This window comes from Epinephelus moara, chromosome 4 (assembly GCF_006386435.1).
Source record: "Epinephelus moara isolate mb chromosome 4, YSFRI_EMoa_1.0, whole genome shotgun sequence".
Classification (NCBI taxonomy): domain Eukaryota; kingdom Metazoa; phylum Chordata; class Actinopteri; order Perciformes; family Serranidae; genus Epinephelus; species Epinephelus moara.
Window position 1 is genome coordinate 20,484,950 of NC_065509.1, and position 25,620 is coordinate 20,510,569.

The 25,620-nt window shown below is 42.2% G+C and overlaps 1 protein-coding gene across 2 annotated transcripts in view; it reads left to right on the forward strand.

Annotated features, from left to right (window-relative positions):
• Positions 1 to 3,153: 3,153 nt before the first annotated feature.
• Positions 3,154 to 25,620, forward strand: part of pdgfrb (platelet-derived growth factor receptor, beta polypeptide) — a 33,818-nt gene continuing 11,351 nt past the window's right edge. Inside the window, exons 1-12 of one of the 2 annotated variants that reach the window (XM_050042394.1) lie at positions 3,154 to 3,609; positions 16,271 to 16,348; positions 17,120 to 17,431; positions 18,021 to 18,278; positions 18,914 to 19,044; positions 19,947 to 20,112; positions 20,969 to 21,149; positions 22,683 to 22,798; positions 22,956 to 23,079; positions 23,194 to 23,405; positions 23,837 to 23,931; positions 24,068 to 24,200. In XM_050042394.1, the coding sequence (XP_049898351.1) occupies positions 16,312 to 16,348; positions 17,120 to 17,431; positions 18,021 to 18,278; positions 18,914 to 19,044; positions 19,947 to 20,112; positions 20,969 to 21,149; positions 22,683 to 22,798; positions 22,956 to 23,079; positions 23,194 to 23,405; positions 23,837 to 23,931; positions 24,068 to 24,200 (1,765 nt within the window). In that variant the 5' untranslated portion in view covers positions 3,154 to 3,609; positions 16,271 to 16,311. The remainder of the gene's footprint in view (positions 3,610 to 16,270; positions 16,349 to 17,119; positions 17,432 to 18,020; positions 18,279 to 18,913; positions 19,045 to 19,946; positions 20,113 to 20,968; positions 21,150 to 22,682; positions 22,799 to 22,955; positions 23,080 to 23,193; positions 23,406 to 23,836; positions 23,932 to 24,067; positions 24,201 to 25,620) is intronic. The other variant, XM_050042395.1, reaches the window with a different exon arrangement.

Consider the following 25,620-nt stretch of genomic DNA (forward strand, 5'->3'; position numbering starts at 1 on the left):
CTGATGCACAGATATATTTTTCTCTTATTAAATCTTAAAAACCAGATAGAGAAAATGATTAAAGTTGAGTTAGATTCTGTTTAGTCTGAACTCCATCCCACCACGCTCTCCAAACAGCAACATAAAACAGATGATATTTAGTTCTTTCCTGTTTTTTGAAGTACGTATTTTTCTAGCATTTTCTGCCTTTAGTAGACAGTGTGCAGTCAAAGCTGACAGGAAATGAGAGTCAGAGAGAGGGATGACATGCAGCAGAGGTCCCAGGCCGACTCAGACCAGGAATGCTGTGAATAAATGTTCAGTGTCTCACAAACAGAAATCGACACAGCTTTCTTTAATTTCTCTAATTTCTTCTGTTGGGCTTTTAATCCAGTTATGATGTTTTGTATGTAATTGAAACAGTAATTTTCCATTTTTAATATTTATTTATTTATGTATTTTGGTTTATGTTTTGGGAAGTTTTGCCTTTACTGATTGGACAGCCACAGAGCCGCAGGTTGGAACCGAACCTACTGCCTGATATTTTCTTAATTAATTGACGATTAACATTTTTTCCACAAAATCTAAGAATACTGTGAAAAATGCCCCATCATAAATTGTAACGGGAATTTCTATAAGTCAGAAACAGTCAAAAAAACAAAGCTATTCAGTTTACAATCACGTTAGACAAAGACAAGTAGCAAATCTTCACACTGGAAAAGAACAAGGAAATGATTTTAGCTTGTAAAATTGAGGTTAATCAATTATATATTATATATAGCTGCTGATAACATTTCATTGTTCGCTAATAAAACAAATTGTTCCAGCTCTAAATTTATTTTTTCTTGTACTGTCCAGTCATGCTGCTTGAATAGTGCTGTTTGATTTGACGTTTTTTTTTATCCCAAAATATGTTTCTGAGTTTCAGGTTTGGGCCTGAACAACATCTGCATCAAGTCTTCAGGAGCCTCTGACTGTTAGGTCCTTTATCGGTGATCTGACTCCAGATGAGTAATTTTATTGCTTCATCCATCTTCATCTATCGGAGGTATGTTGGGTTCAGCTCCAGGTCCAGGCCCCAACCCCAGTGTTTCCTGCTTTTAGCTCCCCCTCCCTGCTCCCAGGGGCCTGCAGGGGCCCTGGTCTGTCGGACACAGGGAGATAACTTTTAGCTTTATCCAAAACTCAGCAAAACATAAACACAGAACCAGCATGCAGGGTGATTGTGTCAGATTCTGCCTCTCTGTCTCTGTGTCCAGACACATTTTCACTTCCTTAAACCCAATCACGGCCGTTCTCCTCCCATCCACATGATGCCCTCTGACTTTTTCCCTTGTCTCAGTCACTGCACTCCCTCCTGCCCTGCAGTAACCTCTTTCCCTTCAGTCCCAGTCACCTGATCTCTGCTCACCTGTTCCCACTTTCCCCACCAGATATTTAATCAGCCCCTTTCTACTCACTCTTTGCCATTGTTGCACTGCACCTTAGCTTTAGAGCCTCTGTTACCTTTTACCCTCAAACCTGGGAACTCCACTTAACTGGAATCTGTATCTGCCTGCCTGCACTTTTTCCAGCCCCTTTGGACTCAATACTACTTCTGTTTAGACATGCCAGTAAGCTTATGTTTGTTCATCTTTTCAGTCAACTCCTAAACTGTTCTGTCTGCTCGCATTGTCTGCATTGGGTTCCTTCCCCTCTTGCTGCGCTCACACCCACTCCACAGGTTGCACCAGTTGCACTCCAGCTATGGAAACAGCCCAGATCAGCAGTGAGAGAAACCACTCTTTGGCTGCTCTGATAGGCTGAATAGGCTGGGTATTGTTGTAGCAGGATGATTCGGAGTCCAATTTATCAAGTGGTTTGCCACTTTGTCCAGCGGTATGAATAAACAAGGGCAGCTGCCAAATATAAAGCCACATACACCCCCTTGTGTTCTCCCGTCTCCACCAGCTTTGTAACAACATGCTACAGTTATAGGGCTACAGCAGGCGTATCTGACTTGGGACGCTTAAAACATTTACACCCAGTGTGTTTTGTTAGAGCTACAGCATGTTTAGAGTGTGTGTCTTATCTCCAGCTGATCCAGGATTGTGTGCATTGCATAATGTTAGTGTATTATTGCTGCATTATTACCTATTATCTCTTTTAAACATTTAAATTGACTTTGCAAGCACTTAAACGTATAAAAGTAGACTCATGGGGCTAAGTGGGTGGATTTGGGGCAGATTTATTGCAAGAAGGTGTTAATTACATAGTTAGAAATAGATTGATGTTAAGGTGGGACAGTCCTGTGTGGTGTCGCTCCCCTCCTATCTAATAACGGGGGCCTCAGTGGCTCTCTAATTACTGCTAGCAGGGCTTTTAGATTTACCCTCACAATTAGAGGAGAACATGGTTACTGTCCAATTTAGCCCTCCTCCCCCCTGTCTGCCCCCCCTACCCCTTGTAAGAGACAAAAGGCCTTCGTCAGCTGCAGGGTTGCGTTATGAATTTCAAGCCATCCACTCATATCCTGGGAAAGGAAGAAATTAGGGAGAGAGCCAGTGTAGAAAACAGAGGTATCTGCATGGTGTGTGTGTGTGTGTTTGTGTATGCATGTGTTTGAGAGAGAGAGGCTGAAAGAGAAAAGAGACAGAGGAAGGTGTTGAGTTATTTTATGTGGGATGAATGGAAAAAGAGTAACACGCAAGGGTTAAATGGACTCACTTAGGCTAAAAGTACCGTATGTGTTTAACCTCTTTTACACCCGATTCTATCGGTGTGATTATATAAGTGAAGTTATTTTCCTGAGAAACTGAGACTTCCATGTTTGTTTCCAAAGCAGGCCACCATGAGCTCTGCCAAAACCCCTTTTTTTTCCTCCGCTTGGACCTCTCACTCACTCTTTCTCTTCCTTTTTATTGTGTTTGTTGTTTTATGGAGGGGTTAGATGCGGTCCAGATTGCTGTTGCCAATAGAGACTGTCTCAGTTCACCTCCAGTTGCTCGCCACTCCATTCATAAACAAATCACTCCGGCTCGGGTCCTCTGAGCTGCTACCAAAGAACAACAAGCAGAACCTGTATTTTGAAGTTTTTCTCCCTCTGTCTTTTCTCTTTCTCCGTTCACTCCTCTTTTTTTTTTTTTTTTTTAAACTTCCCTCTATTGCTGTTTGCTCAACTCCCACTCACAATTCCCTCCCTCCTCTTCCTCTCCACTTCACTCTTACTCTAGCTTCAGCAGGGCCGGACCACTGTCTCCCTCCTCTGTGTGAATCTGTCAGGGAAGCAGTGTGTATGTGTGTGTGTGTGCGCATGCCACTTCTTTTTAAACTTACAGCACTCTTTTGGAGCGGTGGGCAGGCTTTTTCAGAGTGTGAGAGAGGAGAGGAGACCCCCATGGCGCTGTGATTTGACTAAACAAACAGCCGGGCTTCAGAGCGGTACCTCCTCCTGCATACTCCCGGGACAGCAGAGATTAACCTCAGACTCTGAACATCTGAGGGATCTATACATCTGAGGCAGCAGCCCCTGTAGAGACGACCAGCTGGAAACCTCTCCTCTGATTTCAGAAGGAGGAGACCGACTGCTGGCCGGCAACCTCCTCGGACAGAGAGGGAAGACTTGTCTGTGCTTCTAGGATCACTCTGAAGGTAAGAGGTCTTATCTCTCTGTCACTGTCAAGGATTTTACTTTTAGTCACGGCTGCTTGGCAGCTGTTGGCAGAAGTGAAGATGAACTAGTGAAAATCCGTTTAGCCTGAACGGGAAGCCTACTGTGACAGATTGAATTTCATAGCTGTCCGTCTCGGAGAGGATGCACCTCATCTGTACAGCACTGGGCTGCTGCTCCATTTGATTTGAACTGACAAATGATCTAATTGAAGACAAAACAAATGCCTGATTCAACACGAGTCTGTTTCGTTGGTGTTATGTTGCTAGTTAGAGGTGATGTGTCTCTGTTGCTGGTATTTGTCACCCACATACTTGAATGTGTACACACCAGGAATTACAATGTGAAAGAGTGTGAGCAACCTGTTCAAACATCAACATGGCAACGACAGCTTGCATCTCTGCACGTAGACACCTTTTCATTCTTTACACGGCGCAACTTTAACAATGTTTATCTTCTCACTGAGAGAATACGTTTGACAAGGTACCCCGGGGTCTCGCACACACACAAACACACACACACACACAGTGGGCTTTATAGCACAAGCTGTTTGTATGCGCTCCACTTTGTGCTTCACTGCTAAAGGGCTTGTTTATACAGCTCTCTTCAGTCACCCTGAGTGAACCGGCAGTCCTCACCGCTATGACCATCAGTCTTTTTCCTCCCCTAACAGGATCAGTCTTCTCTGCATTGCTACATGGAGGAGCTCATTGAAAAGCTGTGTCTGTGAAGTGATATCAGACCTGGCATCAGTCACTGTCACTAACATCTTCTGGATCTTTTAGAGATAACACATACCAGCTTGAATTTACAGCTTAATGCCTCAGTCACCCTTTTTAAAATGCAAATCTCTCATAAAGATGTGATTCGGTGTGGTGTGGTGTGAGAAATGCAGAGCCGGGCAGACATAAACAATCGGCTGAATCATCTCCTCTCATTTATCACAGAAGAAGGGTTTAGTACCTGGGATGAGTTACATTATAGCAATGTGAGCTATTTTATGGCAGACACATGTGTCATGCATGTCTTTTCACTCGAACCCGCCATATGTTTGGCACCTGAAAGCCTCATGGCTTCCCTGCTATGTGTAGCGGCTGCACTGTGAAGTTGTTGAGTCGATTAACTCCACATCCATCTTCTTTAAACAGATGACCTCTCTGATATGGGGGCATCTGAATGAGCATAAGCTGTAATCAAAACATTGTTGTGTTTTGTGTCTGCTGCTCTCCTCCTCTACAGTCAAGAGTTGCCTTCTGAAGTTTTTGATCTTCTCCGGCTCTGTGGATATTTCGGTCCAGGCATTGTATAGTACTGTTGTTGCAGATGAGCTCTCGGAAAATTGCATGCATGTCATACTTTTACCATCAACGGTATTAGACGGTGTTGCATTCATATCATAGTTTTACCCTCAGCTGGATGTCTCCTGCTGAACACTTCACAGCCTCACCTTAAAAACAGTGGATATACTCTGACAACTCTTTATAGCATGGATTTGTAAAACAGAGTGAAGTTTAATTTGTCTCCTGACCGTTGGGGATTTTTCTCCCTGTGCGTCAGGCTGCTGGTATGTACTACAGCAGAGCTCCTCTCCCCGGCCCTGATGCAGCGCGGCCCAGTCGGCTCCACTCCCCTGGCCCAGACCTAATCCTTCGTCATCAGCTGTTTCCTGACTCTTTGGGCCCTCCACATGCCAGCCGCGCTGAGAAAATGTGCTTCACATTATGACCATGCAGAAAACATGCCAGAAGTCTGATTCAGCTCACATGTGCCGATATGTAGCGGCCTGAGCTCGACAGTGAGTTTTGAAACACGTTGATCCCATTCTGTCCGCTTGTGATTTATCCTCTGTGAGCTGAACACACAGCTGTTCAGCAGTCGCGCCCTGACAACTAGTGTGACGTTGTTTAGATATGGATGAAGTTTAGAGTTTAAAAAGTCATTCAGAGCACTCAGACATGTTATCACGTGATGATATGTATTGATGAGTGCAAGTTGGGTTTTTTTCCTTTATATTATTTAGATAGAACTGTCTATGACTCAGTTGCTTATTGGCTGATTCATAATTCATCCCTCATACTTTCAGACTGAGCTGTTGTTTCTTTGGAAGTCTATCAGTCTCATGCCCTTGCCTTGCCTTTAGGTCACTGCCTCTTTAATGTTGTACTTAGACTCGTATTTGAGTCATATAGCTTTAATGAAGAGCACTAAGTGGTGCTGCATACAGCATCCTGTAAGGCTGCCCGTCCATCTGGCCTCCCCCTTGTTCCCTCCTTCTTTCCCTCCCTCCCTCCCTCCCACTCACACAGAGCTGACAGGCAGCTGCATCTCATCTTCAGCCAGAGACTTCAGCCACTCCTACAGGACGACTCCTGGAGGAAATGTTTCCTTTTGAGTAATAATGTCAGACTTTACGGGAACAGTGTTAAAATGCACAGAAGTGATTTTCAAGAGAAATTCTCTATGAGGATCTTCATTTTATGATAATTTATACTTCTACTCCACTGTAGTTCATGCGGAAATAATTCTTTATACTCCACTACACGTCCTCTATTGGCCAACTAACTTGCTATTTTTCAGATTAATATTCATTAAAAAAACCCTGCAAAACCAAAATCTGTTTATGTTTCCAGGCCACTGTCAGTCAAATCTGATCAAACCATGCCCACACAGTCCTGCCTATAATCATAATCAATAGTTTTTAAGTGTTAAATGCTTAATAAATGACAATCAAGGCCCTAATCACACAGAAAGTGTTTTGCAGGTTGCAAAATGCGTAGCACCCTCCACTGCCTTTGTTTTTAAATTCAATGCCACTAGTTAAAAAAAACACTAGCTGCACCTTTTTTTGTTGCCAGGCAACCACCTCATTAGGGAGGGAGTACCACCGGTTGGTCCAGGAGCTTCGCCTTGATGATGGGTGTTTCCAGGCATGTTCTAGGATGACTCAGGCGCAGTTTGACAACCTGCTGTCTATCGTCAGACCTAGCATAACAAAAATGAACACTAAATACAGGGAGTCCATTGGTCCTACCAAGCGACTGAGCACCACCAGTTTCTCCCTCATCGTTAACCAACTGTAAACTTGTGGCCATGACCACCACACAATGCCCGCCTCTCAAATCATCTGATTGGACAATGGGAAAAAGGTGGAGAAGTTTTTTGAAGTTGAGGAGTTTAGAGCGCTCCAGCAAAAACGCCAGGCGTCTAGGGCGCAGAAATACGAGGTACGTAGCAATGCAAAAACAGGGAGTAAAAAGATTCATTCTCATTAAAAACAATTAAAAAAACCCACCTCCTGCTGAAAATGTTTTCTGTGTGATTAGGGCCTAAGTGTGTTTTTTCTGACCTTTAACTTGAGTGCTACTTATTCAGCCATAACTATTTTATGTTATAAAGAAAATCATACCTACTAGCACAACCTAAAGGGATACTTTGCCAGTGTTCAGCTATCTTTGTATCATAGCATTGTGGGTAGTATGTGTAAATGAACTGTGGTAACAGCTCCCAGATCTCTCTGCTCATCTCTCAGCTCATATCCACCACATGATTTTTACAGGCTGCTGCTCAAACTACAGATTGTACCTCCTCACTTTTGTATTCCCGCCACCATGAACACGCCCCACCCCCACCCCCAAAGTTCACAAACTCAGACCAAAACTAACTAAACCAAGATTCTGTTACTGTGTTGCCTGTTGTGTGTCTAAATGGTTTCCAGAGACATACTGAAGCTTACTGACTGCAATTCAAGATTGTTTACTATCAGTCGGCCACCATATTGTGTCCTGTAGAAAAAACAGTCAATGTTGCATTATGTCACCCACCAGTGGGAGCGCTTATTGGTCAGATGGAGCACAGTGCATTCTAGTAGTTGTAGGTTTTCTACTTCTTGAGCAAAAGTGAATGCCACATCCCTTTTCCACTGTTTTATTTGATCATGTAGCAGCATTTTCAAAAGTATTTGTGTCTTTCTATCACATAGACTGCACGGTTTTATGAAAAGATCATCTTTCCAGCAGTGAAATACTTTTTTAAAGGTCGCTAATTAACACATTATGTCTAGTTTGTTTACAAATGACAGTTCAAAATTCCCCCTGTTTCTAGTCTTTGCGCTAGGCTAAGCTAACAGGTTGCTGGCTCCAGCTTCATATTCATGATACAGACATGATTCTCAGAAAGAAAGTAATTCCCAAAATGCTGAACTATTCCTATAAGATTGGGAGCCAAGTTGTCAGGGGCTTTACGTAATATTTTAAACTTGGACCTGCTTGTAGTAGAATACTGGGGCTTCACTTCCTTTACGCAAATCAGGGATTTGACTACTTCCTCTGCTCCCTGTACAGGTATAACATCAGAGAGATTTTTCAATCTCCTCTCTGATATAACTGCATAAAGAAAAATCCAGATTTTCAGCAGGAAGTTTTGGTCTCCATCAGATTATTTTAAAGCCCCACTCTTTCTCTCTGGAGTTTGTGCTGTCCTCAGTCCAACAAAAACATGCTGGATTTGGTGATACAGTGCAGCGAGACAGGAGGACCAAGAAAAACAGCCTTTGCTTTTACAAGATACAAATATTCCACACAATGGAAAATGGAGACTTGTTTGGTTTTCTCTCAGTTTGTCTTATGATTATGTGCTGCTTTTCAGAGTTAGTGGTCACATTGTTGTGAGCTACAGTGAGATTTATATTCATCAATGGTATTCCCTCTGATTTGTCAGTACTCATGCACAGAAAACAATACCCGAAAGAGCTGCTCCAACACTGTTTTGCTGTAAACATCGAAGATGAAAGCCAAAACTGCACACACTGTAGAAATTATCACCCAGATTGATGCTTCTCTGTCACTATTTTCCCTCCGATTGCCCTTCCTTTCAACATTATCGTGTTCAGGGAAACGAGTGGAATTTAAAGCCAGTCGGGCCTAATTGTATTCAGCTGTTTCTGCCTTTTTTTCTTTTAGGGGGGTGTGGGTATGTCAGAGTGGAGGGACTGGAAATGTGTGTGGGAGTCCTTCACTTCTCACAGGGCAGGTTGGGGGCTTATACCGTCAAGTGTTGGTGTGCAGCAAAAAGGAGGGTGCAGAGGTCTCAGAAGAAAAAAGTGGGAGGATGTGGTGCTGCTTATGCTAGCAAATACATCTGATATCCCTGTATTCCCTCTGAGCAATGTGAATTTGCTGGGAGTGGGACAGAGTGCATGCAAAATTACAGCCTAGCTGCAGCAATTCAAAGATTTACTGCTCAAGAAAAGGGAAAAAAATGAGCTGCTGTAGTTTTGACATCCTAATTATTTTCCCTCATTTAGGTTCCCAAATGAGTAGAAAATTAGATCATTAAACTGATATCAAACACTAGCCACATCTGAGGCCGTCATTTCTACAACCGTCAGTTTTACCCAGAAGCCCTTTACTTCCCCCCACCGCCACTACAAACAGCATTTACAACTCTGTTTGAAAGGGAGCAAACCAAAATCCACAGTTTCCCAAACATGTGTTGCCTCAGCATGAGTGCAGAGTCACATTGGTTGCTGAGGTGAGACCACTCACAGTCACTGTGTCCTAATGCTGAACTGAATAAAACCAGAAAGAGAAGGGAAGGGATTTTTTTTTAAAGTGCATCAGAATCTGATAACGCAAACTTGTCTTTAGTGCTGCTTCAAGCTCTAAAGTTACAGGAAACAAGCTGCTTTTTGCTGATACAGAAGACTTCAAAGTCTTGTGTCCAGCTGTGTAACTGCATCTTCTTGTTGGGGATCAGCACAAATGAGCCAAATCTAACTAAATATAGCTCTTTCTGTTAGCCACTGCAGCAATCGCAAGGAAAACGTAAGCTCTCTTTTCAGCCTCAATATGTTCTAAGAACAGTTACTCAATTTGACACAGACACTGGAGTTTCTGGAGTGTAGAAATGTGTGGGATATATGTGATGGATTCTTTAGAAGAAAAAAAGCTTATAATGATGAAACCACAGAGACTTATCAGCTGACCCTGCAGCTCATAGATCTACAGAGTGTTTTAGCATCTTGGAAACTGAATTAGCACATAAATCATGACGTAGGCGACATCAGTGGTTCTCAACCTTTTGCATGTGAAGGACCCCTTCATTAATAAATCTGAGGTCATGGGCTCCCATTTGATAAGATTTTGCTTCAAGGACCTCTATCTGAAAAGACTGTGGTTGTTGGATATGATTTAGACCAGAATTCCATAGTTGTCAGCTACAGTTAAGGATTTAACCCTGTAGAAGGTGAAAGCTGGGGGTCCACAAACCCCTAGTCTCTATATACAGACTCTACATTCATGTAGAGTCTGTAGGCAAACCCCGGAGATCTTGCCTCCGGAAGAAGAGCGGAAGAGCCCTGGTTTCCGGTTGTAGGCTGTTTGTAGTCCGCGTGATATTGACCAATCACAATTGAGCCGGCTGCAGTTGTTGCCAGGTTAAACGGTCCGTGCGGTGAACTAAAGAGGCGGAACATAATTGGCGTCACTGCAAACTCTGAATCCATCGCAATGGTTCAGCATATTTACTTATATATATTAACAGAAGTCAGAAATGGAAATACGCCTCCTCCACACAAATTAAACCGGAATGCCAAAAAATCGGGGGTCTGCCCCCAGAGGCTGTATTGCCATCCGCCGGAAGTCAGACGCCGAATACAGCCGATGGGTTCCGGGAATGACAAACCCCTGGTGGAGAACCGCTATAACAGGAGGATTGTGAAGTTTCAACTGTACCACCATCAAGATTTGAATGGCAGTCTTTTATTTACATCATCTTGTTGCATCATATCCCAACCAGTTCTCAAATACTGATGCTTTATAAAACCCCTTGTCTGATACTGATGCACAAAGTCTGTTAGAGACGCTCAGGCTTTCAACTACAATGTAAACCCAATCATGTCAATATTTGATGCTCAGAGAACTGACATAGAACTGTTTAAAGATTGAGATAGTCTGTGCAGGGAGGAGGTCAGGGTGGATGGATGGGTCAACAAAGACAGGACTTTCACCCAAGAGACAACAGTCGATGTCATTTTAACCCAAGCCATAATCTTTCCCTAAACCAAATCAAGTACCTAACCTATCACGGAAGTTTATTTTGAAAAGACACATCAGGTAACGAGCAGAAACTGACACGCCCAAAACTGATGCACCATAGTTTGAAGTTTAGGGCCATTGACCAAGCTGCTGTATTTGACAAGTTGGGAGCACAGACTGTATAATGAAGATGGACGACATGACAGCTCCCTAGAAGTGAAGCCAAAACACCTCAGTCACCCCCTGGTGGCTGGTTGCAGTATAGGTCATAAACCCCGCCTCCTCCATGTCAGTGGATGGGACATGGCCCAAACTAAAACATCAAAGTACACTTCAAATAAGCTTTTCCCAAAGATGGTTTTGTCATTTTAGGTACTTCTAATCATACTGGTCTTTAAGTTTTCTTTTTTCTGACAAGTTTGGTTTTAATTAGTTATTTAATGCTATGAAAAGGGGATGTGACATTATGATTGACAGCTGTATTTGCCAACTTATTACTCGGGATCAGTGGTGTTGCTCACCACTGGTCAAACACTGATACTGCGCAGATTCGGGTTTTCTGGCAGATATGCACTGTCCATCTTTATATACAGTCTCTGGTTGGAGGTGAGAACTAGCTTCGTATTCTTCTGCATTGGTTTGTCACCCAACTAGTGCCACAACAACAAAGACAGTGAATACAAAATTGAATACAGGTCAGATACGAAAAGTGATTACAAAAGTGAATACAGGCCAGTAAATTAATTGTTGTCAGGGGATAAGGGGACAAGGTTGTGTTTGTGATTAGTGCCACACTTGATGCTGCCAACTCCTCACAGTCATGGGTGGAAGCATTAATTGGCATTTTCTGGGCATTCGTTTAAAATTTGATCTACATTTGGATGGAAACTTGTGTTAAGTTCACAGCATGTTTCCACTGCCCCACAAAGTAACAAAAAGACTTTATAATTGCAGCTTTAAACATGGCACATATGGCGCGGAGAGTGTCTTAACAAAACAATCAGATCTGTGTAGCACTGATAGTTCTTCGTAAACAGAAATGCCTGAGAGCTCACATGGAAGATGTGCAACTGTCTTCCGCTGTTCTTTTACAATATGAAAGATGGATAATTATGACTCAGACACAGACTCCATAAGCAGACTGCACACATTTCCTGTTTACTCTAACTCACATATTCTGACCGCATGTTGATGACATGTGTGCTGTCTTAGCTGAAACTGCCTTTTACTCATGCGCCTGCGGTTTATCATTATTACAGCTCTGGTAATGTACCGTATGTGTCTTAGCCATGTTGGGGGACAGCGAGGCCGCCTGGGGTGGGTGCAGTGCATCATGGGTCTGCTGCCGAGGGACCAGAAGGTTCTCCTCAGGGGGATTTGTCCGTCCAAGAGGAGTGATAAAAATGGAGGTTTGTTTTAACAAAGACACACTGGGTCATTTTTTTCCCACAGTGCTCGCCAAAGTCAGAGATACATCAAGAAAACTTGACATCCTTCTAAAAACTAAAAAAGAAGAGTCTGGCTTGTACATTTATCGCGCACTGCGGCTATTCTAGTGACATGATTTACTACAAGTCCTGATAAAGTGGTCAGTGATATAACTGTTTGCATTGGAAAGAAGTGACTACTAAATTGGAGATGTTTGTTTTGCAGATCACAGCTTCCTGTACACTTCAGCAGAGTAAACATCACCGTCTGTGATGTAAGACTGTGCGTGCGCTCCCTCTGCTGCCCCCCTGCTTTTGATGTGGTGTTTCCTATAAATTGCATTCTGCGCGTCTGCATGCTCCCTTTGTATTCTTTTCCACTGTCTGGTGCTGTGTGCAGCGTTGTTGTGGTGTGTCAATGGTTTGTCACGCTTTGTCATTGGTCTAATTGGTCTGTTTTTGCTTGATGGTTGTTGTTTTCTGTTTGTTTGTTTCTGTCTTTGTTCTTGTTTTTTTCCTCGTTCCTGATTGTGAGTTTACATCTTTTCTGTGCAGCTTGTTATTTAGAGCATTTTGTTTTCTCTTTTGCAGAAGTTTCATGATGTGCAGTTTGTCCTCTTCTCATTGTGGTATTGCATTGAGTATTTGGTTAGTGTTTGTGGTGGTCTGCTGTGTCACTGATGCATCACAGCCTTACACCCACACATGGCCAGAAAATTTCCCCATGCAGGAAGTCGGAGCTCTCCAGCTGCACTTTGGCAAGCTTTTTGGACATCTTTCTCTCTTTTGTTATAGATTACACTTTCCCCCCCCGCCTTATAAATGCAAAACACCCCCCCTTGGGACACAGTCAAGCAAACAGTTGGCTGCAAATGTGGTTCACAAAACCGTTCCCACCTTATCCAGGACTGCTTCATCACTGCCAGATGTTTAACTGAAACACGCAGCTACAGTATATATATAGATAATCCCTGAAGTGGGATTACAGGCTGCTGTGGGGCTGTGCATGGGCTGCGTGCGTCCCGCTGAGGTCGACTTTTACATTCTTCCTCATTAGCCGGTGACACTTTGAGTGTAGCCGCGTTGTTTATAAAACTCATGAGGGGTCAGTCAGCCACCAAATTCCCAGCATCTGTGGGAAAACATATACAGTGGGATAACAGTTTATCCGTCATAGTGATTACCGCGCCATCACTTGCGTAAACACTGTTTGTTTTTGACCTCCACAATCATTGTGGGTATTCCATGTGGAAGATTAAAAAGACAACAATAAACATCTGTGTTAGAAAAATGTTTTTCAAAACCTTTAAATCATCTTTAAGACCCTCCACAAGATCCTCAGACTGAGAGCCACTTGAGTTAACTTGACTTATTGGACATTGTGGATGTTTCTTACTGTAAATTGCCTCAAACACCACTCTGTTGTTTGTAAGGTTCAAACAAAGAGCTACTCTTTGTTTCAGGGGTCCAACTGCTCCCAAGGATTTTTATTAAGCGGAGAACAAAGTTAATGAAATGCTGCCAAACACTCTTGGCAGATTCACCAGTGTCCTGACCCTTTTTAACACTTCACTGTGTGTATATTCCCTCTCTTGCACAAAGACCTGACCGCGACAGAGATTAGCACAAAAACAGCTATGTTTGCAACTGCTCTTAGATCTACCCTAAAGTGTCTCCTCGCACCAGGACTATGACTTTGATGTTAGTGTTGCATGTTCTTAAATCTTGGATAAATCTTGCCATAGTGTTCACTCTTTTTGAAGTGGTCCACTGGCTCCCTTTGGTCCTCTGATCCCAGTCAGCACATCCTATCCTGAGGGTCAGATTCTTTCCCCGTTAAAAGTCAACATAGAACCTCATCATGTTGCAGTAGCCAAACATTACTTTTCCGTCCATTTCAAAGGCCCCCCAAAAATAAGATTTAAGCACACCAGTTTTCTGCTGATCTCAGATGTACATTCATATCCTGCAGTAGCCCTAGCGTAGCTCTTTGGCTTGTTTCAGCAGAAACAGCACCAGCAGCAGCCAGTCACAATAACATTTGTTAGTCCTCATGCTGCCAAGTGACACATGCCTTTGGCGTCGCCGCGTTTGGCTGTTGTCACTCAAAGTCATCATCCCTGACACTGAGGTTGCTGGTTCTCGTAAGCGCTGATGTATGGCTTCCTCAGTGGACCGCCCCTTGTTGCTGCTCGCTCGGGCCTCTCGGGATAAGGTGACCTCTCCTGCTCCTGCCGTCATCACCAGCAGGGTCCCAAGTGTATCAGCGGCCCTGGGAAAGTTCCAGAGGAATACTGTGGGAACGTGAACTGTACACAGACTGCAGTGACAAAAATGGGAAGAGGGGGGGGGGGGGGGGGGGGTTNGGGGGGAGAGGAGTGGGACAGAGGGGGGGGGGGGAGGGGGGGGGGGGGGGGGGGGGGGGGGGGGGGGGGGGGGTTGGTGTGTTTGTGTGTGTGTGTGTGTGTGTGTAGATAGTGGGTGAATAAGTGTAATACAGCGTGTGCCCATGTGAACACTGTGTGTGCTTTAGCGCATGCATTATGCACCAGTTAGGATGTGCGTATGTGCACATGTGTGTGAACTATGACAGAAAGGGAAAAAAAACGTATCTCTGTCTGTTTCTCCCTCCCCCGTTTTTTATTAGAACCAGGAGGCCGGGGGAGGAAATGGACCAGTCATGTTTTTGGAGCAACTCAAGTTTTGGGAGCGGAAGTGCCAAAGGCTGTTAATTTAGAGAGGCAACATGTATCTCTGGTTTGAGTAACTGGCTTTGGGTTAGTCATGGAACTTCTTGTACCCCACCGCCACTGCCAAAGTGCTTTTTTCACATCTTTTATGCCTTGAAATAAAAAAAAATAACAACCTGTAACTGTGATACACTTTAATAGATACACTCTTAAAGGATGGTGTTGCCAAACGTTTGATAAATGAAAGCTGACAAAACTCCGAGTTATCTCATAGTTGGAGATAAGATGGAGAAATGTCATCTTTAAAATACATGCTCTATTACATAATGCGTAAAAATAGTCCAATTTCTTAAAATAGAGATTGTAAAACTGGATTGCATTATCAGGCGAAAACTCTAAATGGGGTAGGATTTCTTAAGACACATTTCACAATTTTTCCACTGACTCTTTCCCTCACTTCCTCCTCCACCCTCGCTCTTCCCAAGCCTCACTCTTCCGCCCTCTCTCTCTTTCCCACCCTCTTGGGTGCAGGCCTGTGATCCATCCTTAACTGTTTCCAGACGTCTGTGTGCTGCAAGGCTTAACCCCCATCCCAAACATAATAACAAACCATTCCTCCCCTCCTCAACCTCTCCTTCTGCCTATGACTTTGCAGTGGTTAACTGTGGTTAATGTTGCACATGGGAGGATGGGACAGTTACTATAAGTCACCTTTGACTTCAATGGCTCATAAATTATGTTGATATTGTGTTGGTGTACAACATGATATGTCATTTGTATTACAAAACCAAAGCAGCCTTTTAAAATCTTGGGTATGCTCCTGTGTCAGCAGCTTATCTGAATGCCCTCATTTTCACTTTTGTTTACACCAAAACTAATTAATGGCTCAGCACGCCTCTAGAATAGCTTGGACGCAGCATTGTTGCCAGTGAGCGTGTTGCAAAGCCGCACACAGTGACCCGTTTGTTAGTGGGCAGAATGCTGGTGAACCAGGAACAAAAAGAGCCAGACATTGTCGCTCTGTCCGGGTGCAGCGAGGCATCAAATACCTCCAGAGCGAGCTGCATCTGCACCTCAGACTCTGAGACTGTTAAAGAAAGCAGCTTGACAACACACTAAATACTTTTTGTTTGTTTCCTTCAGTATGAGCAGAGTATTTTCTGTGATTGGAAGCAGATTTGTTCTGACAGGCAGTGTGATTTATTTTCTAAACTCTTGCTTAACATAACCCGCTGACACTCAGGAGGGCAGCAATCAATCCATCATGATATGAAGCCTGATGAGATGTTAACTGTGGTGGTGTGTCACTTAGAGTGAACTCAAACTAGCTCTTCCTATTGTTTCTGTTTAATTTCCACTGGGTTTATTGAATATTTGTTTATTTGGATGATTTGTGTTTCTTGTAAAATTGACCATTAGCAAGCCACAGTATTCCCAAAAAAGGGTATAAAAGAAGTTTAATCACCATTGTTGTCCCTTCTGTCTGTCCAGCAGAACAAAGTGCATTGAAGGCGGCCACCTTTAGGACGGTGATGGCGTCCAAGCTCCATCTGACAGTCACGGTTACAGGTAAGAACTCAATTTCAAAATACAAACAAAAAAATGAAAATCTGTAACAGGACCACAGATTCCTTTTCAGGGAAGCGAAGAGCATGATACCAAGCTTAGGTTGAGTATTTTGCACTTTCACTATTTAACAACACATCCAAATGAATCATTTAACAATTGAAAGAGTCCCAACTTAAAAAAGAATTTAGCTGGGGCATCGGTGGCTTAGTGGATAGAGCAGGCGCCCCACGTACAAGGCTGTTGCCGCAGCAGCCAGGGTTCGACTCCAGCCTGTGGCCCCTTGCAGCATGTCTCTCTCTCTCTCTCTCCCCCTTTCACATGTCACTATCCTATCAATTAAAGGCAAAAGTGCCCTAAAAATACCTTGTAAAAAATTGCAATTTGCAATTCTGAAAAAGTTTTTCTTACTGTAAGAATATCCTATTTCACAAGGTTTTATTTGGTGTATATACCTTAATAAAGTCAAGGATGCTTGAACTATAGACCCCTTAAAAATGTATCTTTTTGGATTATTTATTAGCCGTCCAGCCTGTGAGATAAAGCAGTACTTTGATTTAAAGGATAACTGATGCATTCAAACTAACCTCTGTCTTTTAAAATACATTTGTCACTGAAAAGGCATCACTTCCCTCCCACATATCCACTCCAGACAACTCATATCCTTCATCATTTAGAAACAGAGCAGGATCTGTATTGTTGATTTAACCTTTGACCTCATGCCGCTGCCTCTTTGACCTCCCAGCCTGACCTTTTTCCTTGTTGTGCCAACAGCAGCTCTGCTGTATTTCTGCACTGAGCTCTGCTGTCTGGAGATCACACCCAATGACAAAGAGCTCGTCCTTACTGAGGGCTCTTCTCTCACCCTCACCTGCTCCGGCTCGGGGGAAACGACGTGGGAGTTCAAAAGAGACGATGTGCCGTACTTCCAAGTTCAAAATGGTGGGCAAAGCTACGAAATCGTGCAAAGCAGTTCCACGTCCAGTGTTTTGAAGTTGAAGGACGTGAGTTGGAGGCACACAGGGGTGTATCAGTGCATTGATCAACACAATGGAGAGACTAAGGAGGTGGCTGTTTTTGTTCCAGGTGAGGCCTGTTTTTTTTTTTTTAATTCAGATTGACACCCAGTGTATTGTGAAGTGGAAACATTTACAAAATACTTGACCCACCAAATGACCATTTGTATATAAATAAGAGTTGCTGTGTTACCTTTAATTTGTGGAGAAAACTTAGTCACATCCCATCCATTTTCATCTGTTGTGTGAGAGTTTGTAAACGGATGTTTCGATATAGGTTTGCTCTTGTCCAACGTGGACCCCAGTCAATGAATAAAAAAATATGCTCGCTGTTTTCTGTGGAGGCATGCAAGAAAAACAAGGTTTTCCTCATGAATTCAAGGTAACGTGACAAATTGATTTACAAATTGTCAGAGCTGTATTTTAATTACATCCCGCATACTAATGCTTAGCAGGTTCTGAGTGTGTTGTTGATGCACATTATTGTCCCACAATGCAAGGCACAGCAAAAAGAAAATGTGAACAGTGATGAGAGAGCTTCAAGACGATCTTGGAAGACACGATTATATAATTTGCTGTTGCTGACGTTATGTATACTAACTGTACAAACAGGATACTATAAAGATGGGTAATAAAACAAGCTGTGTTTCTGTCCTCAGACCCTGATATGTGGTTCATAGAGAGCTCCCATGGCATGGTAACAAAGACCAGTGAGGAGAGCACCATCCCCTGTGTGGTCACCAATCCCAGCATCAATGTCACCCTATATGAGAGGGACACCGATCTGCCCATCAGTGGGCATTATGTCCCCAGTGAGGGGTACAAGGCACTGCTGGAGGACAGGAACTACGTGTGCCGTGGAGAGCTGAACGGGGAGGTGAAAGAGTCTCAGTCCTTCTACGTCTTCAGCATTGTTGGTATGTGTTCATTTTGAAGTGTTGGGTTTGAGAAACAACTTTTCCCAAAATAAAAATGCGGTCGTTATCAACTCACCCCCATGTGTGCGGAGACTCCAGAGAACTCACAAGCACACACACACACACACACAGAGTTGGCCCCTTTAATTCAATCTCAGCCCACACCCAAACTATTAAAGTTAATGAGTCCATCTTTTTAAAGCTCCATAAAAATACCCATAAAATGTCCATCCCATTTCTTCAAACAGCTTATGCAGCATAATCTTCAAGTTTTGTTGCTAACTGTTCTAGCACAGTCCAGAAGTATAATTTGGTCACCTTTCGGCTCACTAGTGTGAGACTTGCTACCAGAGGGTGAGCACAATTTTTTTTTTTTTTTTTGTGAGGACATAATGTGGTAAGCTGTTTGGAGAAATCTGAACATTTTTTTTTTACTTTTTTGGTGTTGTAAAGTTTTAGTTCAGCTCTGACTAAGACTGATGCAATAAAAATATTAATTTCAGGGTTTATTTTTAAACATTTCTGTGGTTAGTTAGTAATGAAGGAAACTTTTTCAACATATTGTTTTGATAAATCACATCGTCACCACCTCTACCTCCTCCTCCTCTCCCCCACACTCTCTCTTCCCGTTCCAGTCCCAGAGGCCATCGACGCCTACATCAATGCGTCAAAGACAGTCCTGAAGCAGGGTGAACCACTGACAGTAAACTGCACGGTGCACGGAGTGGAGCTGGTGTTTTTTTCCTGGGATATCCCCAACAGAGAGGTGAGTGGGAGTGGAGCAGAACAAGCGCTTTTGTTCAGCTCTCCCTTCGTGATCACACTTAGGCCTCATGACCGAGCCCAAATTGCATCAAGATGTAGAGACACACCTCGATTTTGATCCTCCTGTGAAATCCTACTGATAACATGTGGTGTTGGTATTGTAATGAGTGATTCTTTTGGGTTTTTGGATCGTGATGAAGTTAGTCTATCTCCACAGAGAAGTTTCAGCTTTTCAGATTTGTCTCATATTTTTACTGAAAACAATGTGACTTAAACGGAAAGTTCAACTCAAATTAAAAACAAATATTTTCCTCTAACCTGTAGTGCTATTTAACTATCAAAATTGAAGGAAGGATGCATGCATCTACTGCTCACCTTACACCACTAAGCCAGCTAACATCACAGCTCAGCCGAGGAGGACTTCTTGTGCTGTCACAGGCACGAGCCTCTCATCCACGAGTAGAAGCACGCTTCCCTCTGCACAGTGATGTGGTTTACAGGTGTATTTTGGTAAAAAGAAAATAGTTCCTACGTGAAACTGCTCACAACAAGGTGTGGATTATTTAGACATTGCAAAAACATTTTTTTTTTAGCATTTCTGGCGCTTTGAGCACCACAAGACGAGTGCCATATCTCCAACACTTTGCAACTCACACCACAATAATTTAGACTGATAAATAGCACTACAGGTATGAGGAAAAATATGTGTTTTTGATTTTGGGGTGATCTGTCACTTTAAGAAGGCAGCAAAACACATCTATGTGTAGTATCTAGAGTAATATAAATATCTAAAAAAAAAAAACTAATTACGTGACGTCTTGTTATGCAGATGTCTGATTCAAAATTTGATCACATTCAGTATGATTATAAAATGTCACATCCTCATTTCCCTCTCTCTTCAAGATTATTAACGTCGAGCCTCTGACAGACGTCCTGCCCGACATGAGCATGCACTCCTGCCTGATCTTCCCTAGGGCCACGATTGCCCACAGCGGAAACTACATCTGCCATGTCCACGAGGATATCCAAGGCCAGAGTGCCTCTGCCAGCATCAACATCACCGTGCTCGGTTAGAGTAACCCACACATACACGCAGAACTAAAACAAACTGATGCTGGACAGATTATTATTGTGTTTCACTGACAGAGCAAAGACCGCTTATTATGTAAACCTTTACAAGTCAAGGTGAAAGAGGTGCGTCTTTTAAAGGAAATGAAGATGGCTTCTATTTATTTCTGTTCAAAGTGTGAAATAAACCGTTCGCATGGTGTGGATGAATGATACTTTGAAAAACAGAGCTTCAAACCAGGGGGTACAGCTGATCTATATTTAGACTTATGGAAATAAACTCCAAACAACACAAGACATATTGAGTTTTGATGTCAACTATTAACATACAGTAAGACCGGCGTCTATAGGCAAATGTTTGACCTTGTGAGCAGCAACATGAGGGCCAGTAAAAGCAGGATTCATCACACTGAACTTCTCTTGCTCAATCTCTCTTGACGGTCACTGAATGCATTTTAGTCTGTGAATGCTTATTCTGTCTGCAGCGAGGTGTGTTATGTTTATGAATAACTTGAACCACCATGCTCCATGGAGACCAAGAAAGTTTAGTAGTTCTCTCTGGACATCTCAGTGGAAAAGACAGATAATGTCTGGCCACAGAAGGGCAATGAACAGCCACAGTACAGTACACTGTCTGCAGCCTGATGTCCAGCGATGTAACTTGAATATAATCAATTATTTAACTATGCTATAATCGATATTTTTACATTAAGAATTCGTCAGATGACTGAATGAGGCTGTGAAAGAGATTGCTTGTGGTGTTAAACCTTCAGAGAATTATATAACATATTGTGTGCAGTAGATCAAGTGTAAGGAATTTCCATTGTGTTGCTGATGATATTATTTTCTTTCCTCAGAGCGAGGCTTCGTGGATGTGAAAGTTCCTCAGCATCAAAACATTTCTGCAAAGCTCCAAGAGAACGTGGAGCTGAGAGTGGAGATTGAAGCCTACCCTACCCCTCAGGTCCGCTGGATCAAAGATGGCGCCACCATCAAGGGAGACAAACCCATCACAACCAGACAAGAGCATGAGATCAGGTGAGACATCCAGCCAAACCCATTAAAAATGCCCTAAATATCATAAAGTAACACAAGACCTCATAGGAGTTGATGCGTTTAAATAATTAGCACTGGACCTCAGTTTGGGCGGCAGCCTCCGGAGGCGTCCAGCTCTTGTCAGTCATCACCAAACAAGGCCTCCGCAGAGAGAAACACAATACTCTCTAGAGGGCAGAGCTCCGTCATTCATCACACAGGAACCATAAACGCAACATACCTGTCACAACTCACAAATGTCTTTCAGTAAAAATGCCAAACAGGGTTGTAATTACAGGGCTGTTTTCACATTTTGCCAGCATGCATTCAAAATCAAAACGACAAAGTGAAATATAAGCCGAGTGCTCGATTCACAGATGGAGAAACAAGCCCTGTGTTAACAAACACCAACAAACCCTTCACCACAAATAAAGAAGAGAGGAAGATTTTTTTAGTAAACTTCACTGAATTGCGACTAAAAAAACGCAGAACAGTACATAACAACATCGTCCTAGGGAATTACTTTTCTTAAATATCCCCCTGGAAATAAATCTAGAAATAAGTTTACACTCCCAGAAGGAGCTGAAACATATCCCGGTATCTGAATGATTCTTAAAGGCATTTTTTTTAACCTGGACCCTCTTTTCCAATTTGAATTGGTTCACAATTGGGAGAGAGGACTGCAGTCATCAGCAGCGAAACAGGCTGCAATGTAACCACTCACTGGATCGCACCGTCAATTTACGTCAACTAAAATTGCTTGGTTTTGCTACTGAAATGCTCAGACTATTACCCAAAGTGTCTGACAGCATTAAGGAAAAGATCCTTACAGAGACAGACCTTTTTGTGAAAGAGTAAGACCCTTTCAGTTTAACCAGAAACTGCCTCTGAATCGCCATCTGCAAACCCACCAGACTCCATTAAAATAAACAGCTAATTTTATCATAATAAAACACACTTTATTTAAAGTTGACAGAAACAAAATAAAACTCACAAAAACTGTCTTGGTTTGTTTTCACACTGTTTCAACAATCACAAATTCAAGTTTGGTTAAAATAAGCCATTAAATCACCCAATTAGATGTGAAAACATATTGGTTTTACACATGCTAAAATCACTGTTTATTTAATGGCGTTTGGTGGGTTTGTCCATAGTAGTTTTGGGGATGTTTCTGGTTAAACAAAAAGGATCTAATCTTTAACAAAAAAAAAAAAAAAGAAATCATACCATAATGGTATCATAAAACAATAATCTGAGCCCATCAGTGGCAAAAACAAGCACTTTTAGTTGATGTAAATTGACGGTGTACAAATGCTGCGAGTGGTTTTATTACATGGTGGTTACATGGAAAATAGGACCCAGGTTCAGAGATACCAAAGTTAACCTTTAATGCAAATGGAGATCGATTCATTTTGTGCAGGTCTTGAACTGAGTCTTTCTTTGAATATTGCATGTGTATATAGTAATTTGAGTTAAAGAGCATAGTCAGATTTATTTAAATTACCTGACCCTTTGTCCATGTTTCGTCTACATCAGGTATGTCACTATTCTCACCTTGGTGAGGGTGAGAACGGAGCAGAAGGGCCTTTACACTGTCCTTGTCACAAACGGAGATGACACAAAGGAGGTGACCTTTGACCTGGAGGTCCAAGGTGAGAGGCTATTTTATTTTATTTTTTTTGTATTATTTTTTAGTTATTAGACAGCAGTACTGATCTTGAGTGAAAAGTGCAAAAGAAAAATCGAGGACAGACTTTGTTTTTATCCATGTCAGTAGTGATTAATGGCCGCTGCACCCCCTGTGTGTAGTTCCCTCTCAGATTAAAGACCTGACCGACCACCCCCTGCCTGGGAAGAGACACATGGTGACCTGCCTAGCCGAGGGGGTCCCAACCCCAACTATCCAGTGGTACAGCTGTGACAGCATGCACAAGTAAGTCGCCCATTCATCACGTTACTGTCATATAACAAACACGGGGGGGGGCTGACACAGAAATTTATTTGACTTTCAAATTCTGCACGTCTGCTTTGACTTCTTCGGCTGCAGGTGTAGCAACCAGACAGCGATGTGGCAGCCGCTGACACCGGAGCCAGAGGTGCTGAGCATCCAGACCAACGCCAGCTACAGCAAGACTCGTAAAACCAGCCAGGTGCGGAGCCAGGTGACCTTCCACAAGCTCCAGCATGTCACGGTGCGCTGTGAGACCACCAACCAAGCAGGACTCCTTGACAGAAGAGACGTCAAACTGGTGTCCAGCAGTAGGTGTCACACAAAGGATGTCTCATTTATATTACAGAGTCATTTAAAGGACAGAGGGAATATTGTAGAACATTATATTATATGTACGTTGACCATTTTCACTCTTTACTATTACGTAAATAGTTAAAACATACAATTCTTTCACGTTTGGCTCAGTTCAATTAAACACATGGTGGTCTGGTAAAAAACGGATCTAAATCTGTAAAGTTTATATTTTAGAGACACAGTTAAAGCTTTCACTAAACAGTAAGTCATGTTTATATAAATACCCGTCTAACAATAACTTTCTTTACAGAGTTATCACCAGCATGTTTATAATGTGAAGTTTTATGTCTCTTGAGGATTTGAGACAACTTGGTTAAAAGTTCTTTGTTTGAATTCACAACATTTTTTCTCCATCTAATCCTCTGTGTCCGTCTGCCTGTTGCAGCGCTGTACTCCCAGGTGGCAGTATTGGCTGCTGTTCTAGCCTTGGTGGCCATCATTATCATATCTATCATCATCCTCATTGCTGTGTGGAGGAAGGTAACAAACTCAGCCATCAGCATTTTTTAGTTCCTCTCCACAAGTCATATGAAAATACAAAGTACAGTGAATTAAAGTGTACAAAAGAATCCTCAGATTTTTTTCTCTTGTGTGTATTATTTTCTGTGTCTCTCAGAAACCTCGCTACGAGATCAGGTGGAAGGTGATAGAATCTGTGAGCCAGGACGGTCATGAGTACATCTATGTGGACCCCATCCACTTGCCCTATGACCTGGCATGGGAGATGCCACGAGACAACCTGGTGCTGGGTGAGTCCTCGAGGACGGATGATAGTGTGGAGAGGTGGGGTTTGATGTGGGGCTATGAAGCCCATTGAGACACTATATGTGAGCTAGGCTTTACAAAGTAACTTGTTATTAATAGATAGAAATACAAAATTTAGTCATGTAAGGAAGTGGTTGTTTTAACTGCGTACTTTTCTAATGCAGGACGAGGCTCTTCAGCTGAGATTGAAGGCTCTGTGAATATAGCTTGTGTTCAGGTCTTAACCATGCTCATATCTAGTGAGATTTTTTTTTGAGGTATACATCTTGAATAATAAATAAATAAATCTTTAAAAAGTTTAGATTAAGTTTAAAAAGTTTTAGTGCTCTATCTCTTCATAGAAATGAATGTAATGCAGAGGTAAAGGTCAGACAAATTTATTTATTAAGCAATAACTCCATTAATTTAATTCTAATACATTTAATTTTATATATAGAGGTGATGCCTCTCTGCAACGGTCGTGAGTTCGATTCCGGCTTGCAACCATTTACTGCATGTCATCCCCTCACTCTCTCTCTCTCCCCATTTCACTCTGTCCTATCCATTAAAAGCAGAATAGCCCCCAAAAATAATCTTTTTTTGTCTTGTTTTAAATTTTATAAGAGTAAACATTTTATAAATATGTATGTAAACACAGATTCATAATACTTAATTAATACGTACCATTAATTGAATAAAAAAATGCATAAAAAGCAAATATTCTAAATAAATATAATAATATTGTTTGCAAAAACAATTAGTTTAGATATCATTTTTAGCAATGGCATGTATGAAATAGATTAGTTAATCTATTATTTATATATTAGATTACTGATATTTAATGTAATTATCATTGTTATTTTGTTGTTGTTGTTTGCAGTTACTTTGGATAAATCATGTTTTATTTGACACCTTTATGATTGATTTAATTATATATTTTTTTGCCCCCTCTTTTTTGTCGTTGATCAATTTATTAAAGTTATACTATGCAGGAATTGTCAGTCACGGTCTGTAAACAGTGTCGCCAGTGAAAGTGAAAGTGCAAGCCAACCCCAGATTCAGCCTCGTCTGCTATATTTGCATTTTAGGCGCTGTGTCTGAGAGTTTTGCAGCTTCCTCTTGGATGTGTGCTGCTTATAGTCTGCCACCTGGTCACTACCTTTTAAAAAGTCCCGACTGCACCTGAGCTGTGCCCAAAAACATCTCCAACACAGCAAAATATAAAGAAAATGAGAAGAAAAACGGTTTGAGGGCAGAGTCTCTGCAAATAAATACACTGCTACACACTTTTAGTGGGTCATAAGTGATGATTGAGAGGGATTATCTCTGTCTGAGTCCATGCATTATTTATCTTTAATTGCTTTAGAACCTGCTTTAGTCAGGTCCTTCATGGTTGTTAGTTGCAACTTAAATAGTCCATATCAC